Here is a 21,931-nt window from a genome sequence, read left to right on the forward strand (position 1 = left end):
CCATATCGGCCCCGATCCCGATCCTGCGACCTATGTGTTTAATTTTGAAAATTGACCGGATGCTCTATGCCGTTCCTGTGTCTCTGACTTCCTGCCGGCGCGATCTGCTCTGTGCAGCTTGTTGCAGCTTCCGTCAAAAATCGACCAGGCAGCCGGAACGCAATGCAGTCGTGCACGGCTTGACTCCACTGTGCGCCGTCGATCGCGGCCGCTTGTGATTTGTAACACACTTTCTGCTACTAGCGGATGGAGAGTGATGGCAGGTTAACAAGGGGGATGCTTTTTGGTAATTTTGCTAACAAGGGGGACAGCATCCCCCCTCAAATCGCCTACTGCCTGTAACAATTGAGGCCATTCGACAAATCAAGGAGGCAGGCGATGCGCAGTCTCCAGGGTCATTTCTCAGTGGGTTGGAAGATGGCGTGAAAAGCCTAAACATACAGGCAGAGGAGGAGAGGAGCCGCCACAGCGGTGATTTTGACCTGACCTCTTTTTGGACCCGTTTTCGCACTCAGGTATTGAATATTCAAAGTTTCAAGTTACAAACAAGAAAAACAGGATCTGAAAAAGTTTGTGATTGATTTATACCATTAAATTCCATGAGGATAATAAAAGACATAACCTGTATTTTTTAAATAATCTTTTCAAAAGGTAATGGAGCCATACTTGGACCATCTGATTGAGCAACTGGAAAGGAGATTCCCAGAGATGAACATCCTTGCTGCATTCAGCATACTCAACCCACAGCAGTGGAGAGAGAAGATGATGACTTTGAAGGAAACTTAATACTGCTGGCCAGAAAATTTCCCCATTGTGAATGAAGGAGCATTACTCCAGGAACGGACCAGTTTCAAGGTGCATGTTGACCAGGGCATGTTTAAGGTGAGCAGTAGAAGCAAAATGTCAATTTTTTTCTTAAAAATGATCTTCAGTTTTCCTGAAAAATTTTACTCTTTAAAACATTTCCATAATCCTACTAGGAGAAGTCACAGTTGGAGGTGATGCAGGACCTGGCTTCTGACTTTGACGAACTAAAGCTCCTCTACCCAAATCTGCCTCAACTCTCTGCCATTGCACTAACAATTCCAGTGTCAAGTGTGAACTGTGAAAGAGACTTCTCGGCCATGAACAGGGTAATACACTGTGATTATTTTGTTTTCACTTCTCTGCTAGCAGTTTATGTAGGTATACATTTTCTTAGTGGGTGGCAAGTTTTCTGGGGGAAACCCTGCATACTATATGAATAATGAATTGTTTTTAGCTTTTAACCATGAAATTATGATTACTAATGTTATCCATGAATTTATTTATGTGCTTGTTTTTACATCATGAAATGGAATACAAATCCATATAACATTTCTAAAACCTTTAAATCTTGCTTAAGGCCATAGTTTTAACACCTTTTAACCTTTTCTCATACTCTTAATGAACTCTAATTTTAACCAACCCCTTTTTACAGGATACTTAAGATATTAAATGTACTCAAAAATACCAAATCATTTACAATTTAAACAAAAGAGCTGCAGTTCACATTCATTTCCTTCATATTAACACTGAAATATGAGCCCTTTAATGAAACATATAGCTTTTAACAAATCACGCAGTAACCATCACGTTTTACATGTAGCACATTAGCTAGAAAGCTGACACACACACACACAGACACACACACACACACACACACACACACACACACACACACAATTACGCAGCATGACGGAGCGACACAGGTTACCGTCATTAGCAACATTAGCTTCACTAAAACTGACTCACCAAGACGGTCCGCATACAGTAAAACCCACATCCACGGGCTTCGGGTCATCTCAGTCACCTCTGGTATCACTTTCAAACACTTTTAAATGGTTACAACCAAATTGTGTGCATAAAAACCGACAGAGATTTATCTGTCCTTTCTCACTCATTCGCATGTGCGTGTTTCTTTCGCTGCTCCGGTGTGTCTGCGCGTACAACCGCACTTGCTACCTGAAAGAGGGTGGGACTTGCTTCCTCCCTCCTATAGCACTTAATTACTGAATGATTCGACCAATAACAATGAAATAAACTTGACAGGCACCTAAATCACCCAAATAACTTCAATTAAGCATAGTTTGGTGAACCTGAAAGCAGGTAAATAAAATTATTAAATTTTAAATGATATTGTTTATCTTTATAGAAAATAAGGAATCTTTGATTCTACTAGGTTTCACACAGGATTCTTTTTTTCTTTTTTGCAACAACTATGACTTCAGTAGGCCTCAAGGATGGTAATCTTGGTTGTTCTGGACCCCTTTGGTCCAGATTAAGATATTTCTACAGCTATACACCAGATTTCCAGGGAATGTACTGTGAATATTAGTATTCCCCCAAGGAAGCCTAATCTTAAGTAATAATTGCACAGCACCAACTGTCACTGATTTTCGTGAAACTGGATCATATTTTCTGGAGAAAATGGTTACTGTTTATTCTCTGATGTCCTCCAGCTGCTCCGCCTCAATTCCTTGAATCTATAGATGTGATTTATAGAGCTTCCTGAAAACATACTGTACTGTAGTGTGTTAGAGGGTCATTAGCCATAATGGGCACCAGAATCAGAGTCAGGCAAACAGGCAAACGGAACTGGGCTCAGCAGCCTCTGCGGACATAATGACAGAGGTGAAGAGACCAAAGTGGACATTGAATAAAGGAGCTAATAAGAGAAAATGAGCCTTTATTACGCAAGAGACAAGTTAATCTTGGACTGGTTTTTATTCATCGGGGACAGCTTCACTAAGTAAATGGCTGCACGCCGGCCACTGAGCTGGACTTGTTGCTGTCTAATAGTAAGTAATAATAGCTGACTTGCTGCTTTATATATCTTGTGTTGTTGAACTTGTATGAAGTTTGGCTGTGTCAGTGAAGTTGTTAACCCTCTAGTTTTTGATCATTTGCCAAGTCAGTTCATTTTGATAGTTTAGCCAGTAGCATGTTACAACCCACATTTATATAATCTGCCTAGAACAACACACCCAAGAAAGTTACAAAGCACCCAAAGTGGCCATCTGGTCATAAACATTTTGTTTTTACAGCTAAACAGTACACTAAAATATGATTCAAAAACATCTGAAGCGACAAATGCAGGATAGCAAGGCTACGCAGTATCAAAATCTTGATATTTGATCAGCACTGCCTTTTCAGTGTCATCTGAGTTTGGTGAGCAGTGTGTGTTCAGATGCTGTTTTTTTTACGCTACTGGCTGTGAATGTTGTAAGTTTAACCTTTAGTACATTTCTGTAACGATTGTTGTTAAAGTGAACTGGTAAACAAAGTATTTAATTTTAAAAAAGGTGTAGTAGTTGAATGCGTTAATGTAACCACCACAGTCGTTTCTGGAAACAGCAGAGTTTCAGAGGAAGAACTAGGAGGGTGTCATGGAGATACATCAATAACTTGGTTGCCTCGACCCTTTGGCAAAAACTGTCTTGCCTCCACCAAGGGCTCTGATTGAAGGAATTCAAAGAGTAGCTGTGGATTTCTGGTAGAGGTGGACATTGCATAATGTATCACAGCCTTCAAGTTGCAGACAGCTCTACAGCTGCTTTAGACTGCTTTACAGCTTGGGTCTGCCATGAAAAGACACTGCCTGTTTGCTGCTTAGGGAGGGCTGGACACTTTGTTTGGACACAAACATTTACTCCTGCGTTAGCCCTGTCCATGCACTTAACTGGTTCGATGCCTTTTTACCACTCTGTCTGTTTGGGTCCTCTTATGCAGACTTCTATCCCTCTTTTAACTGAAGTGCAGACTAACAGACTTCTGCTCAGAGAAACAGAGTTTGCAAACAGAGTTTGCTGGCATGTGATCGTACCAGGGGGGCTGTTGGTGGTCCCTGTACAAAGCCCCGCACAGGTGACCTCCAGTGGAGGATTGTATATGGGGCCATAGCTGCAAATAGGTATCTGGTGCACCTCAATCCTGGCACAGGGAATGGCTGTCCTTTCTGCTCACAGACAGAAAACATACACCATCTGTTTATTGAGTGATCGAGAGTGGGTAGAGTATTCAGCCAACTGCAGTTATGGTTTCAGGGCTTAGGAGAACGTTTTACTTTTGCTGGCAGTAGCAGCTGCACTGCTACTGCCAGCCCTATTTTTTTACATGGAGTTTATTTTTGATAATTATCGATAAAATGATGATGTGACTTTCCTTTAGCCTTGTTTAAAGAAAGAGAAAGCAGGAAGGAGAGAGAGAGGGAGGGAGAGAAAGAAAAAGACAGAACTTTTCCCTGTTCATGTTATGGATTTTCTTGACACATCTTGAAACGTCTATTAAGTTTATGGCACTGTGTAAATTAATTTCTAATAACCAAACGTGTATGCATAGCATACAAAGTTTTGGACCTACTTCTACTGTGGGACCCCAACCATTTGCACAAACTGCTACCTGTTACCTACCTATAGCTTTTTACCTAATCCAGCCGAACCCCTCTTATACCATGTCATTCCAATTTTTTTAAGAATATTGTTACAGCCTGTCAATTTCTGTGGTGGACTTTTTGATGTTTGTTGTGCTTGCAGAGGTGCAGTGAGATGCTGGGCAGAGTTTCACCTCATGGAGCTGCGGACACACACGCACACCTGCGGCAGGTTGGCAATCAGTGCCTGCTTGAAAGCCTTGTTCTCCATGCTACCTGCTGCCAGATGATTTTGCCACATCGACGTGGTATAAGGCTTCAGCTAGTCGCTTCACTAAGCCTCTTGTCTGTGTATTATGTCTAATTGGAAACCTGATTATCTTTTTGTTCTACCTCAAGCGTTCACCTACATCCCAACTACCAGTGGCTCCGCACCCCGCAACCCAGCTCTCAGCACCTCTGCAGCCGGCACCCTTGCCTCGAGCTCAACCCGAGCCTCCACAAGCCACCTGGTCCACCAGCGCCACAGTGAGCAACCTCTCCTCCAACATCTCTCCCCTCTCCGACGGACTCTCCAGCCGGAGTTTTTGCTACACCTTGCCCCTGCATATTCCCTTGTTGAAATCTGAATAAATCTGCCTGCAATCTACTCCTGCCTCGCTGTCCGCTTTTGGGTCCTGCCCCGCACCACACAGCGTAACAAATGTCATCATTTATGGTATCAAATGCTTTTTTAAAAAATCTTTAAAAACTTCAGTGAAACTGTCCAACCTTCTAATTAACAGTTTTTCCGGTATTTTAGAGAACTGGCAAAGTAATGATACAGGCCAGTAGTTGGTGAAATGTTGTTTGTCCCAAGCTTTATGTAATAGAATAAATTAAGTTTTAATTTTTTGTGGAAATGTACCGGTTGTGAATGATAAGTTACAGATAGTTAGTGGGTTTGTAATACTGTCAGTGACTTTCTTGACTAACGTCATATAGATTCCGTTCCAGTCAGTAGATGTTTTATTCTTACGTGTCTTTACTATGTCTATGATTTCTTTTGTTTCGCTGAGAAAGATTGAGCTTGAATTTCTTGCTGTGTAGTTTTCAGCAGCCTCCCCATCTTTCAGATGTTTGTCCCAGATTTTTTCAGCAAACTTTGGTCCACCATTTACAAAAAAATCATTAACCCCCCCCACATCATATATATTATTTAAGGACCTATTGTCATCAATAAAACATTCAGGATAACTTTTGTTAGTTGAACTGCTCCTATTAATATTGTTTAATATATTCCATATGCCCTCAATATTGTTTTTGTTATCCTCTAATATTTTAGTATAATAATCCTCTTGCATGACATCATGATATTAGTTAGTTTATTTTTGTATTTCTTATATTTTTGATCGGCCTCTTTAATTCTATATTTTATAAATTATATGTATAGAGTATTCTTTTATTGCAGGCATTTTGAAATCCCTTTGTGGTCCATGGCCTGTTTGTATAATTTATGAGCTTCATATTATATTGCTTTATTGGACAGTTTTTGTCATTATGATTTAAATACTTTTAAATACTCTGAATGCATTTATGGAATCTTCTGTTCTCAGTCTCCTGTAATTGATTTTGTTTTCCTCTTTCTCTTTTCCACAGTCACAGTCATGAATCACAAGGCAGGCAAATGATCACTGATATCATTTATCATCAGTCCACTCATTAAAATGTTTTCCATATAATTAGTAAAAATGTTGTCAATCAGAGTGGCACAGTGCATTGTTATTCTGCTGGGTTTGGTGATCACTGGATATAAACTCATACTGTACATTGTGTCCATAAATTCATCTTCAGTCATTTTGTGTTCTTTAGAATTTAGCAGGTCTATATTAAAATCACCACAGAGGAACATAACTTAGTGATTATTTTTTACATAGTTTACTAGTATATACTAGTTACTATTATTTTGTTTCAGTTTTCTTTGACTTGTTTGAAAACACAACCATGCAGGACTTCAATAGTATTTTACTTAGTCATTTTATCTGTTTATTTTGATCTAGAATTGAAATAGAAAAACATAAATATGTGATATGTATGTAATCTTGGCTCAAATCTTGATTAATATGATGTAGAACAACAACACAGGCTTTGAGATAATTGATAACAATTAATGTCAAATGTATTCACTTTTTTATCACATTAGTATAAAGAATTGAATAAGAGATTCTACAACCCTAGCTGTGATATGTCTATATGGGCTTTGTTTTCCCCTTCGGTGATAAGCGCAAATGCAGGACACTTAAGAATATATCTCAACCGAACACTCAACATGTTTAATATTTCAGTTACTCACCCCAAAAGCATCTTCCTCAGGTTTGCGTGTCTCTGCAGTCGGGGTTACTGGTAGAAAAACACAAGAAAATACAGACTTGCTTTGAAAAATACAAGTTCACTGCTCTGCTGTCTCTGCATATAAACCTCACATAGACTGTCTGAAGTCCTCACAAAATAAAAGGGACGACTCAAGTCAATAATGAAAACACAAAATGAGCTGGAGACCCAAGGAGGTCAATCAATTATATTGACATAGATCAATTAATAGATTTAAGATTAGGATTGACACAACATCATCTTTACAATTCAGTTTAGCAGTCCTAAAGTTTTTCTAAATTCAAGATTATCTTGAATAGTCAGCAATGAATTGAAATTAATCAATTTGAGTTGTCTAAACCCTGTTTCTAATTTCCTTATAATTTGTCCCAAAGCACATCATTCTTTGTAGGAAAGAAATAAGAAATGACAGATTTGTAAAATAAAATGTTCACATTATTTGTGCTGTTCAACTCAAATTGCTTACCTGGGATGGGGGGTCTACAGCAGTAACTCTTTTTGAGATCTTTTAAAAGCATCTAGCTACGAGGCCAGTGAAAGCTTTTTAAACCATCATAGATATTATTAGTGGATAAGAAATAATACTGAAGTAAAGTAAAGTCAGTACTGAAATACTTTACTGATCCTGTGGGGAAAATTGCGTACATTTCAGCTGTTCGTTCAAGAATAGAAAATATCACACTGTATTTAATCAAGATTTACATCGAGAAAGATAATTCAACAAGAGTAACTAAGAATAAAATATATAAAGTACTGAAATATAAAAGTAGTAAAATGCAAAATAACTGTAAACAAATATGTACATTAAAACTATATGTGACAACTTTGTATACATATTTCGGTCATTCCATGCCAACTCACCTGGGGTATCCCAGTTCATGTCATGGATTTTCTTCAAAAATGTTATGTTGAAACTTCTATTGAATCCTACAGCTGTACTCCTGCTGTACTGTAGGCCCTCTGAGCTAAATTTCAGCAATTTGTGATTCCTTGTTCTAAACCTCACCAGTCGCTTATTTTTCACTGGATTGGGTTGGAATTTGTCCTGAACATCATCCAAGAGATTTGGTTCTGTGCAGTATTAATGTAGTTCTCTCACATCCAGAACTTATTTGGTCCTGAAAGAAACATCGACTGCCAAAAATCTTGTTAAATATAGCTTCAGAGCTGAAAAACACACTTTTTGGTTATTTTGACTGTAGATTTTCCTAAAAAGGATTATTTTAATTTCCTTGAAACTTTAGCATGTGAAAGTGTTAATTGCATATATATACAAAATTCAAAGATGTTATATTACTCCTTCATCGTTTATGATTTTTTTAAATTAGCTATTTTCACACTTTTTACTGGCTGTAATTTATCAGTAGATATTTGTACTGTGTTGACTTCAGGGTTTTCTATCTGTCTGATACCTACTGAATTTTTCATTGGGTTATGGAAATCTGCAAGTTAAAGCTTGTAATTGCTTGCTTGATATCACCTATATTGCATACAGGTGGTGTCATCCTGTTCTGTGTGTCTGGACAAAATATTTAGTTCCTTAGCTCAAAACACATATTATATCACAATGTCAAACTCTATGAGCTAATTTCTGATATAATCAAGGTGCATTGAAACAATACAGAAAGTCTGGGATAATCCCACCTGAAACAGATTTGGGTGGATTACTGCAAAATGGACTGCAGCATAACCAGAATTATGTAAAAAGAGCAATCATAATTTACTCCATTATTAAGCATTTTGATGTGAAAATCCTAGAACAAGCAAGCCTATGTAGAAGTTGATTTTATTTTTTAAGTTTGGCTGAGTTGTTGATGTCAGAAAATTTGTTCAGAGAGTTTGAAACTGTGAAATAAAATGTGTATTGAGCTAAGAAACTAAGATTAATATATTGTCCAGACACACACAGAACAGGATGACAATGTCTATATGCAACTAATCAAACCATTTCAAGCTGTAACTTGCAAATTTCCTTAACCCAGTGAAAAACAGGCTTAATAGGGGTTGGTGAGGTTTAGAATACACATACAATGAATCACAAAAATGCTGAAATTTAGCTCAGAGGACCAATCTTAAAAAAATCTAAACTTAAAAAGTATTTGAAGTACAGCTTTATGATTTTACAAGGTACCATGAATTTAATAGAATTTTCAACATGGATTTTTTTATGTATACATCTCTTGAAGTAGAGGCACCAATGGAAATAGAGATGAAACAATATGTGCCTTGTAATACACTATAACTACAGTGTAGATATTAAAGGAGTATTGATGCAATGTGTAATAACTCACAATGGTTACCAGCATAAATAAATGCAACTTAAATGCTACAATAAGAACAGTAGAATTTTGCATGACTTTGCACAGGAAATTGAAACAAAAAACAGGGTGAGTAGATATTGCACTAATCTGTACTGATAGGCTGTTTGCAAATTGTGTAATTGTCGGTATCATTACAAGAATTTTACTGAGAACTGGGTCTTATTGTAGAGTTAGTGTGGTCAGTCTTTTTACCCCTCTGGAAAAAGTGCACTTTAATGACTGGATCATTTGTTTTTCAGATCACAATCAAAATCCTGGAGGCCAAAGAACAAACCCTATAGCAAGAGATCACCATGACAACAGGGACAGTTTTAACCCTTATATGCCTCTTGGCATAGGCCATATAGGCAGTCGCCTAGAGCACATGCTGGAGGGGGGCTGATTTTAGAAAAAAGGAGGCAAAAACCTACACCCCTGTCTACACTAGTGGAGCTGAGGTGGAGAAGGTGAATACTTTGAAATTCCTAGGATTCAACATCACAGAGAAGCTATCATGGTCAATGTAGTTCACCTCCCTGGTAAAAAAAAAACCCCAAAACAAAACAAACTAAAGCAAGCAAGTCAACTTTTACCGAGGAGCAATAGAAAATATCCTGACTGGAAACATTACAATCTGGCATCGTTTTTGCTCTAGGCCCAGGGCAGGAAGGCTCTGCAGCTGGTGATACTGCTGAGAACATCATTGGTACCCATCTACCAAGTTTCGGTACTATCCACTAGTTAATCGCTCGCAATGGTGTTCTCTTGGATGAATTAAAAAAATAATAATAATAAAACTATAAAATGCTGAAACAGGTTGCCTAATATCCTTGGGCCCTCCCAAGTAAATTTGATGTGTGTGTGACACTGTTATACATTTTATAGGTTCCACGTAGGAGACAGTCTTGGTTTAAGGTGCGCTACTGGCGACTTACATGTTCATTGTGGGCAACCTGGAACCCACAGGCAACCAGGCGCTTATGGGCAACATGTTGGTGACCCCTGGCTTAAGACATTTTATGTTTGCTTTGATCTCCTCAAAAAAGGGTAATCCTTAAAAAGTCTACTGTCAGTAATCCATGTCAGTAGCCACAGCAAATGTGAGAAAAAATCCTGCCATGAATAAGGCTGCTGGTCTACATAATATACCTGGCCGTATACTAAAAAATGCCAATCAGCTAGCTGATGTTATTACTGACATTTTTAAGATCTCATTCTCATGTGTGCTCCGCCCCCTCCTGTTCACACTGCACACCCATTAATGCACTCTCAGAAATCGAGAGAACTGTATTGCGAAGTATGTGGACAACACCATCATCACCAGCTGCATTACAACTAGAGGGTTAATATCTGGGAAAAAAATCAACAATCTTTGAGACTTGTGCACAGAAAATAACGCCAGCAAAACAAATCAGCTGATTGTTGATTTAAGAAAAAAAGTATGCAAAGACATACACCCCTGTCCACATCAGTGGAGCTGAGGAGGACATCATCTACCACTTGAAATATTTTTAAATGCTTACAATAAATACTGGTATGTGCGATTAATTTTGATTAATAAATCACAACCCTGAGAATCAAAACCACAATACTATAATGAGATTCTTATTGAAACTAAAAAAAATAAAAAAACACTTACCATAATCATAATCTGTTTCTGGACCTGTGAAACAAGAAAGAGAAGTAGGAGAGATAGAAAAGATACTATAAGACATACTGTAAGGGCAGGTAGAGGACATGAGTACGTGGGAAAGGGATGACAGGATAAGAAAGCAAAACTGGCCAAAACCAAGAACATTTTTTTTTTTTAAAAAGAGAGCAAATGTAAGATTATAGGGTGTGGGAAAAAAACAAAACACCAGAAATAACACTGCTAACAAGATCATCACCTGAAACATAGGCTAGCTCTTCGTTATTCTTCACACCACATTTACATTTACTGTAGACTTAATATAAGTCGACTTATAGGAGGAGTCGACTGATGAATCCAATTGCTTAACAGAAATTTGATATTGGATGCTTCTGTAACACTGTATGCACTACATGCCAAACCACAACTCCTACCTCCACATGCTTGCTTTGCAACTTGCTTCATCGAGAACACACTACTTCCTGTTCATACTTGGTACTGAACATTGGCATGCCCCCACCTGTTTAAGTTACACAAATGACTATGTCTAGCCCAGCCACACAAATGTGCAACACCGTTGAACATACTCAGCGTGCACTCTGCTTTAATTAAGGAATAAAAACCTCAATTTTCAAGGGGACAATACAAAGCTGACCAGAGTATTTGCATGACAATACTATTTCAATTGTATTCCTGTTGAAAGAAAAGGTGGCAAAGTGTCATTAATATGCCTATGGGCATGTTCAGCTACAGCTTTTTCAAACTGGTCAGCCATGGTGGTTTTAACCCAAACTGAAGGGGCCAGTGTCTGTATTATCACTTTTTTAACATGGCAAACCATTAATGGTAGTAGTAGTAATAAATATAATGTGTATTTATTTCACATTAATACAGGTGATTAATTGAGACAGTGCATAGCAAAACCAGTTTATTAAACTGGAAATGCTGTAATTAGTGGATTTGCTTGCAGGGGATAAGTAAACCTATGCAGATTCTTTGCTCAGTTCAGCTTTGATAAACTTTGATTTGAGAATTTGCACCACTGACCAATAGGAAACAATCCTGACATTGCTGACATGGCTTGACCGATTAGCTGTGTTGCACTAGTCCCTTTATTTGAACCTCCTTTGTCAGAATATTCTGCATACACTGAAAAAAGTGACTTTTTGGTGCTGTAAACTCTATTAGAGTAACTGTCATAATTTATACCTTGTATTTTTAAGATTCAGTAAGAACTAGAGTTTCTTAAGTAAAATTAAACATTTTATTAACGTAATACATGAATTATGGGGGAAGAGTAAGTTTTACTTACGTTTCCCCATACTATTTAAATGTTTAATAGTTGTACGTACATAAACCTAAAAATATTACATAAACTTTACTCTGAAAATCTAGTGTTTTGAAACGACGCATGCGCACAGCACAACAGGCTCTGGCCGACTGGCTCTGCTCCGGACGTTACGAACAGGATCACAGCACAGAGCACTGCAAGGTGTAGCGCGCGCAAGTCATTCCACAGGTAAGTTATTACGTTCTGTTTTAAATTTGTGATAATATACGTCTGCATGTTTGACGCAAGATATGTCACTGTTCATAAGTTAATTTAAAGTTAGCATAACGCTACATTGGTCCGTGCTGGCCTGTAGTGGGAGGGCTGCAGTTTTTCCTGATAAAAACTAAAGTTAACTAAAGTTAGGAGGATATTAAAAAAGCACCAACCTAACGGTATAACGTTTATCAATGACGTCAACATAGTAGAACATGGTTTTGTTCTCTGTAAAACTTTTGGCGGCGACACTGAAGTAGGCTAACGTTAACGTTAGTGAATTAATGTTGTGCTTTGGGAATGAGGGGGCGATACTGCTGAATGTTTGGGAGAAATGCCCCAGAATAGGTTTTTAAAACACACGTTTACTGACAGAAGCGCCAGAGGTCTTTGAGAGCATCAGCTTGGGAATACAAAGAGACTTCGCTGGCAGTTTTCTTTCTTTTCTTTTTTTGGACAAGAAGCTAACTTAGTTATCGGTGTGAAGCCCACAGCAACTTCGTGATGTGCGGACCGATACTTTCGATACCAAATGTGTCCGTTTTAGTGTCGATACTCTTAATAAATTGTCTATATTTTCACCAGTCTGCACTAATCTGGGTTAACAACTTTTTTTTGTCACAGTAGACAGTTATTTCTCTAGTTATAGGACCTATTTTCCGGTTGTCTGCTTCCGCAACTGAGGCAACTAAAGTTGCATACTGTATGTGCCCGTCTGTATGCACACACATGCACACAGCACAGCTCACTGCAGGTATAGCTAGTGTGTGTGTGTGTGTGTGGGGGGGGGGGGGGGATTCATGTTTTTGTAATTCAATGAAAGAATGGATTGTTCATTACAACTTCTACTCGCAAATAAATCTGTCATGTGTTAATTGTTTTATTTAGCTAGACAAGACAAAATGTTCATTAATGTTTATGATGTAGTTTATTTCTTATTAAAATATGTTTCCATCAACAGGAAGCAAATCAGAACAGAACATTATTCTCATAATTCAGGCAAGTAGAAAATAATGTATGCATATATTGCTTTGTTATTTTCCCTTATTCATCCATCATAACGTAATATTAAAATTGTGGCTGAATATTTTAGACCATTGTTTTAATACCACAAATTGTGTCTCTTCATTTTCAGGGTGCCCTTTGGAGGAGCCAGTGGACTTTGTGGACAGTTGGAGTTGAGGGCTAGGAAGAGGAGGTCGAAGAGAAATTCATCAGGGAGAAAGAGTAGGCCTCTTGTGGTATGAGATGGTCGTGCAAACGATGCAATTTTAGGTCATCAAAACGTTTAGAGCTCATAAAACATTATAGGTTGAAGCATCCACACACTAGTCAAGGCCGATCACTACCCTGCTTGTACTCAGATTGTCCCTGTTTATTTAAAAGTTGGGGGGCACTTCATGCACATTTGTCTAGAAATCATACACAGACTCAACAGTTAGGGCAGATAGTTTCATTTTCGTGTCTTGTATGTAATTCATGTAGTTTTAACACAGAGAAGCAATATTTTGAACACCTCGGGACTTATCTGAAAAAGCACGATAGTTGTCCATAGTACATTACAAAACCATAACTGCACTGTTGAAGAAGTGGTGATCACAGATTTAGTAAAAAGCCTTTGCCAGTTAAATCCTCTTAGTGTAGCCTTTAGTGAAGAAGGCCCTCTTGGCACGGCATACAAGAGAAATAGTTATTTAAAAGAACATTTCTCTATTGTTGAACCTGTTGAGTATATACTAGATGCGAAAGAAGGAAAGACCTTTCAGTATATACCTATTTTGCAATCCTTGTCACAAGTTAGGCCATGAGATTTTGCCAGGGTGCAACAGTACTGCGAAAGCTTGCTCACTGCTCATGGGACTGATTTATGCCCTGAACTTGGCATACCCTCCCACTTTGCGCTACACTTTTGAAGTCTTCCAAAAACTCTTGCTGGAGCTGGATGGATTCAAACTGTCCCCAAAAGTAAACACCTTGAAGTTGAAGTTGCTTTCCTAAATGCATGTCATGACTTTGTCATCCTAGAGGAGGAAAATTACATCATTCATGGACCCTTGTTGAGGACGTAGCATCATGCATGGACTCTTGTGAAGAAATGCCAAGAATTAGCACTGAGTTCCAGTTCATCTTGGTTTACTAGTGGGTTGCCTGTCATAAATGTTTTTCATTTTTTGTAAAATAAGGTATCTGTTAATTACAGCAAAGATTGTATTCTTCATCAAGAATGGTTAGACACCTTAAGCTGTTTATTTTTAGTTGATTCTGTTGATTTTATTTCATTAATGTTTTAATTGCATTCTTAAAAGTGCACTAGTCAGAGGACTGGTTTAAATGTTGAAATTGCACTGTTTCAGTGTGTAGGTTTGTAAGATTTTAATTGCATATTTGAGAAGTGACTATGTTACCAGATCTATGTTGGATGTGGTGTATAATGTGTAATACTGTGTATTTGTTGTTTACCAGTCATACCAACCTTTGGATATTTTCTTTAAAAAATATACTTAGTCTTACTTTAAATACCTTTTGCTGGAGATACATCTTTAATTTACTGTTAGTACAAATTCTAATGCAGTACAATATAATGCACTTTTACTATTAACACAGTACTTGTACAGTACATTCTGTTTTTTCCCCCATTTAAATAGGGGTATACATAATCCATACACCACTGCTCAAAGTTTAAGAGGCGGTTTCTGTCCTGACCCTCTCCCAGAAGTTGTTTTGAGCATGTTTGTGTGTGTTAAACATTCTTGAATATCTGAGTATTATATTTCTGTAATGAATGTAGAAACTCTGTTTCAGAGGGTTGTAAGGTTTTCACTGTATATTTGAAAAGCACTATTCCAGATCTGTACTGCATGTACAAAAGTATTGGGACACCTACACAATCTAATGCGATATTTATTTCCAGTACAACCCAATAGTGTAAATTGGATGCAGTGTATACTGTGTAATACTGTCTGTTTGTTCTTTTTATGTCAGTCATGCCAATGTTAAATTTATGGCTGCCCCATAAAAGATTGGGCAATTCAATCCACAATAGTAGTGGATTTACTTTGACAGTTCTTGTTTGTTAAACTGTTTAAAATTAAAAATAAACTGTTTAATTGCATTGTAATTTAGTTGTGTGATATGTGATACATATATATTAAATGCATAGAGTATTGGTTAAATTTATTTGGTAACATTTATCAAAAGAAAACTGGCAATGATTACCTAATTTTAGTGAGTAATGTAATGTAATGCAACCAAGTAAATTAAAATGTCAAGCACAAGAAAATAATTAAAATCTACTAAATTACTTCATAACAGCAAATACTACAGATATATAAAATTTACTTAAAATTTTGAGTAAAATGATGTTCCTGCCTATGAAAAACAAGTAGACTTTACTTAATTTGTTTAAATAAATATAACTTAAAACTTGGATGTAATTAAGTAACTGTTACTTAATATCTTCACAACTGTTATGTTTTATGGTAAGTAAAATTTACTTGATACTGGCAAGTGAGTGTTACTTGATATTGCAGCATTACATTTTACTTAAATCATTTGCGTGCAAATACTTACAATAATTTTTTTAAGTAAATCTTATGAGTTATTTTTTTCAGTGTACTTCCAGACAAAGGTGGGATAGTTAGCAGACAGGAAGGGATGGCGCAAATATGTCTCTAGAATTATGCATTAACTTATTGTTCTGTTGGAAGGAAACTAAGGTTGCTCAATGTCATTACGAATGACCAGCACTTGTGACTCCTCAGCAGGCTAGTGTTTTCACAGTTTGTTTGCCAGCTACAGTAGTTCTGAATAATAAGAAGGCTCAATATGGCAAATTTTCCCTAAGAAACATTTTAACATTACAGCTTCAGAACAAAGAACTTTTGACCTCAGCTTATGAAGTGCAATTCAGTAGAAACCCCCCACAGGGATGTCTTTTTTGTGTCTTTTAGTGTCTATTATCCAGAAAAAAAGAGAGTAATAGTTAATCTAAATCAATAAAATTGAGCTCATAAATTCATCCAAATACAATTTTTTTGAAGAATCTACTTAATTTTTTAGCTTACAGTAAAATGCACATTACTGAGTTTTTCTAAATCAAATAAACAAGAAGTTCAATAAATTTATAAAAGTGGTTGGAAAATGTTGGCTCATTTTTTTTAGTCAGATCTAAGTAACAGTTTTTACAGTGCATAGGTGAATCTGCACAATACATCATATGTTTGATAAGAGTTCATGCCTGAACACATTTACATTGCAGATATTCAGTTAAGGTCATAGCGGCAGCTAGTGGAAACAGGAAAAAACATGTTTTTATAGAAAATGGTGAAGATTCTGAGTTTTAATTAGACACTGAGGCAGTAACAAGGAATTTTCTTCAATTAAACAGGAGTTGTCAGAACTTGTGTGTAAATGGTCCAATCTTTCCAAAATTTCCCACCTGAAACACTTCTACATACATATATGTATATATATAGATAAAGGGATATTTCTTCACGTTTTTAACACTCTTATCAACATGGGAGTGGACAAATCTGCTTGCTTTATGCAAATGTATGTTTATTATTATTGCAACAATCCAAAACAATGACAAATACTGTCCAGAATATTCTCCAGAATAACCTCAAAGGTACTGCATGCTCCAAAAATATGCTGAAAGCATAACATGGCAGACTCAAGCCCAACAAGCAACAACAGACCTGACCTGAATGTAACATTCCTTAGTAATACTAACACAATGTAATGTCCAACTTTACACATGTAAAGGTTAACTAAACAATGTTAATCGGCCTGCAAGCTGTAGCCACACATTTAGCTATCGCTGTTGAAAGTTTGTCTCATGTAGAGTTGTCCAGGCGTCTCCAATGCAAACTATACAGTGTGGTCTGCCTTTGACAAGGGGGAGGAGGGCTCTCTGCATCAGCTGTGTGTTGTAATGCTGTGTTCTGTAAATGTAATGTGTAATTTGTATGTTTTCTAGTACCACATAGTGGACAAAGATATATTGATGATATACATATACAGTACGTAAACATATGTTTATTTATTATTCTTATTATAATTATAATTATAATTATAATAATAATAATAATTATTATTATTATTATACTTTTAGTACTATTAATATTCATATCTCAATTAGTAAAGCTGTTATTAATGTTGTGGCCTCTGTATCCCCCGTCCCCATCTCTCCCACTGTTTCTTCTCCCTATATCCCTCTCTCTCTCTCTCTCTCTCTCTCTCTCTCTCTCTCTCTCTCTCTCTATCCCTCGCTCAACCCAACTGGTCTAGGCAGATTGCCTCTGCTCTGAGGTTTCTGCCTGTTAGAAGGCAGTTTTTTCTCTCCACTTTTGCTAAGTGCTTGTTCATGGGGGAAATGTTGGGCCTCTGTAAATAAATTAATAAAGGAGTATGGTCTAGACCTGCTCAATTTGGAATTTTTTTTTTGATTGATTGATTTTTTCCACTGTTAACTGATGAAAGTTGTCTTTCATAAGTTCAGTCAAGTCTCAAGTCTCTGATGTGCAATTCCCAGTCAAGTCTTAAGTCTTAAGTGTCTTATGGCTGTAATGAACGTTCTAACATTTGCTGTATGCCAGCCGGTCTACTTAGAACACAGAATAACTATATCTAAGGAATTCAGAGCATGTACTCTGTTATTATCACTCCTTGATTTACTAGTATACAGTATCAGCATTGATCAGTTTTTTTGTATATGATCACTTCAAACAGGCTTATTGCATTTCAATATGAAAAAACACAGAATGAACACTTTCCTTTAGAGTTCATGACTCTATTTTGTCTTGTAACATGAACAAACAGCTACAATATATAGTAAGTTGTCATGGTTTGAGTTTTTTGGTTTAGTTATGTCCTGTTTAATGTTGTAAGTTCTCTCCTCATGTTTTGCTTTTCACTACCTCCCTTTGTGCTTTTCTCTCTGTTTCTCCCGTTCACCTGTGTTTCATTTGTTGATTAGTTCCCATCTATCTATGCCTGTGTTTTCCTTTACTCTTTGTCTGTTTGTCTGTTTTCGTCATGTGTCGTGTTCCTGTCTGTATTCCCACTGTTCTTTTGGTTTGTACTTTATTTAGTTTTTGTATTTTTGTAGTTCTTTAGTTCTCTGACTGCCCCTGCCTGCTTCTTGTGTTTGTTGCCACATGCCTTTTTGTTTCTTGAATTTTGACTCTTGGATTTTGAATTGTTTGAGTTTGCAGCTTTATATTAATTAAGCTAGCTGTTTGTTCAGTTGCCCACCTGTGTGTCTTGCATTGGGGTCCCTTTTTGTTTCAACCTGACAGTATTGAGTACCTACTTACCGACTTGGTGGCAGCAGAATGTGGACTGTTAAATTGACCTGACCATTTTTACAATCAGAGAGGCGAGGGAGAGGGAATGACTCGTCAGACTTCAAGTCTCAGGTCTGTGTGTGGTGACTTAAGTGCAACTCGAGTCCCCATCTCTGCTATCAGGTAATGGACTGAATCACTGCTTGAGTTAAACTATGAGCTTATATAAGCAGGAGTTGGAATTTTCATGTCGTTGTCCTCTCAAAAGTTAGGTTTGTTTTTTTTGACCGTGTTCCATATAATTATTTTGCAAGTACTCTTTCAATTCTTTCTTTATAAAGTCTTCACAAAATCTATTTTTCAATGAACTGTTGTTGAGTCTCCATAGTGTATTCTCCTTTTTATTATGTAGGTGCATTGTAAGACAAACTCTTGAGTGGCATCTCTGACGCCTATCTTGCATTTACTTATCCTGTGTCTATCTTGTGTCTTCAGGGATAGCGATAAAATAAAAAAATCCAACCAAGAGTGTTCCCTGTGTTTAGAAGAATAGTAAGTGAATTGCATTTTATGTGGGGTGTAGGTTATATATACATCTATCGTGCCAGATTGAGCTGGCGGCATATAGATGTATGATAAAGTAACATCTTTGTGGTCTATCTTGGCTTAACTAGAATACAGCAACCTTCTTTATCTTTAATTTGAGCAGTTAGTTTAAACTTTATTTTGGTAGGGAGTAATATCGCCACTCTCCTCTTATGCCCTGATTAGTGGGAGGAGTAAAACGTATTCGTAAACCCCATCTTTTCTAATTTTTTATGTTCTGAGTTAGACAGATGTGTCTCTTACCAAAAATCACTTGTATGTTTTCCCTTTTCATTTTAGCAATAACTATGCCTCTTTTCACTGGATTATGTAACCCATTCACATTGAGTGTTAATATCCTATATTTTTTCTTTCTAAGATGGCCCATTAAAACTGTAACATATTACCTGTAACCTTGGGTATAAACAGCTATAAAAATACTTACTTCAACACCTGAAGAACAAGCGTGCTCCTTAAATCTGAGGGGAAGACTTCATCTGGGGAAAGGCCACTCTTTGGAGGAAGGAGTACTATTGCTCCTTAAACTGCAGCAAATAACATTCGGCCCTACAATGACAGTTTTTCTACAGTTCCAATTGTCCTGTCTCATGTTAACATCTTGGCTTGAGCTGAAGGATAGTCAATATGTCCATTCAAAAAAGGGGAAAGAGGATAAAAGCTACACCAGAACATTTCCACATTATCAAACAACTGTTGTAGCTGTATGGAGTCAAATCCCCACACCCCCATCAGTGGTGAGATCAGGTGGGCTGCCCAGTGCAGTTTCTGTTGTATCTGCTCTGGATAGGACGCTTGCTGCTAACGCTTGTCTCCTATATTCTCATAAACTGTATAATGCTGTTTTGGAGTTTGCTTGAGTCCTCTTTGTTTGCATGGATTCATATGCCTGTGTCATTTGTCGGAGTGCCTCTTCAAGTCCGAGATTGTGCTCCTCTATATCGGTCACTCGCTGCTCCTCATCCATCTCCAGGAACTACTTCATCTCGTTTCTGAATTCAGTCAACTCCTTCTCCATGTCCTCTCTCAGTGTTTAACGTTTTTTGTCTGATATTGTGGTGACTTCACGTTTGAATCTTCTGAAAATGTACCTTTCAATATTACAACAAATTCCTGTTGTGGTGAAAAAATGTAATCTGGGGAGATAATCTGAGTAGGATTACCCGAGTAGTGGGAGAGTGTTCTGTCAGCCTACAATTCTTTACTGCTTGCCAAATGGAAGCCCGATTCTGATGTCCTTCATCTGGTTGGTACTTATCAAAAACATTGTTTTAGGTCAGAATATCTAGCTGTTTGTGTCCAGTGTAGTTTTTACTTGTAACCTAAGGACGTCCATAATCTTACTTTGAAACCTTTATTTCCTACTTGGTTCTCCCTTGCATTTCCACTGTATTATGCAAACCCTGACATTTCAGATATATATGCATATTACACATTTATTATGCACAGGGGGGTACAATATGGATTTTTTCATCCAATACTGATGAGATTACAGGTAAATTCACATTTTGTTGTTTTAAAAAGAACCTCCTAATTTGCAGATTATTCACACCTGAGGGCAAGAAATACTGAGATGTAGTGAGGAAAGCTAGAGTATATGATTTAATATCCATTATCTCTATTAAGATTAGTTGTTTTAAAACTCATGGGACTTTTCTTCTCCTCTGCTAAACATACAGCAGTATACAGGTGCATACTGCTACCTACTGTATCAGAGTTTGTACATGCCGTGCTTGTTATATCCATCTTTCATATTGTCATCTGTATTAATTAGCTTTAATTTCACCACCAGGGAAACAGCCAAAAACACAAATTTCCCAATATAGGCCCGATATCGTGCATCTCTATTTATGCATCAGCAGAATTGATTGTCATTATGTGTGCTGTTTGGTGTGCAAGTGAAGTAAGTGGTTGTGGGACACACAATATATGAACTTGAGTGTGTATTGTAATTAATTTAGATACAAGTTTATATGCTGGTAAAGAATAAAGGGCACTATTAGAGACAGTGCAAGCCCATCAGTGGCCCCAAATGGCTTCCAGTGATCCGTGAGAACTTTTTGTTTGCTCCAATGTGCATATTGTGATTCTTTAATTTTCTATGTTCTTGTGTCATTCTTTTTTATTTTTCTGTGTTCTGTTTGGCTGTGTTTTCTATCTACATTTCTGTCAAAAGCTTGCCACTGTGTTTTTTGTTGTGGTCCTCACTGTGATGTGATGATTCATCTTCTTGACCAATTGTAATGGACAGTATCACTGGCACAGCTCTTGAAAGTCGCTGGAACTTGTATTAAAGGAACTTGGGGCAGGATCAAGAAATAAGACTCAATAGTGACACGATGGCCGTTGCGGCCGTTAGGGTAGTGTACCGTGGAAAATGCGCAGTCTGTAACTACTCAGTGTTACACAGCGGTGGACTAAGTTACATGTTTGCAGCTAACGCTACTTTGTACGTTAGGTCACTCCGAGTCCTCAGTGATCTCATATGATTTTCAAATCCAGCTCTAAACATGACCTGGTTACCAGGAAATGAGCCATGTCAGCATCTGTTTTCAGTCCCAATTCAAGTTGAAGCTGCCTCCATGAGTCGAACGCGTATCTGATGTGTATTCGGGTGCCAGCCCGGCTTTGGTCGTAATTTCGTTTCAACTCACGACATGCCGCTGATAAAACCTTCGTTTTCTTCTTAGTATGACTTTTTAGTGGACTTTGTGTGGTAGTGGGTTGTTTGCTGGCCGTAGCAGAATCCATTACTACCCAAACACTAGTTTGGGTCCACCGCGCTTGTCTTCTTCCCATATCCAA

General features: G+C 37.5%; 1 protein-coding gene and 1 long non-coding RNA gene across 2 annotated transcripts in view; one reads left to right on the forward strand and one right to left on the reverse strand.

Annotated features, from left to right (window-relative positions):
* The window catches only part of LOC141001305 (NT-3 growth factor receptor-like), a 174,060-nt gene that overhangs the window by 81,397 nt on the left and 70,732 nt on the right, over positions 1–21,931 (reverse strand). Inside the window, exons 10-11 of the mRNA XM_073472333.1 lie at positions 10,700–10,723; positions 6,723–6,769 (exon numbers count right to left, since the gene is read on the reverse strand). Of these exons, the coding sequence (XP_073328434.1) occupies positions 6,723–6,769; positions 10,700–10,723 (71 nt within the window). The remainder of the gene's footprint in view (positions 1–6,722; positions 6,770–10,699; positions 10,724–21,931) is intronic.
* LOC141001306 (uncharacterized) lies at positions 12,136–15,348 on the forward strand. The gene is made up of 3 exons (XR_012179582.1): positions 12,136–12,209; positions 13,198–13,235; positions 13,372–15,348. It is a non-coding gene; the product is annotated as an uncharacterized lncRNA (long non-coding RNA).

Source organism: Pagrus major, chromosome 8, assembly GCF_040436345.1.
Source record: "Pagrus major chromosome 8, Pma_NU_1.0".
In the NCBI taxonomy this organism is placed as follows: domain Eukaryota; kingdom Metazoa; phylum Chordata; class Actinopteri; order Spariformes; family Sparidae; genus Pagrus; species Pagrus major.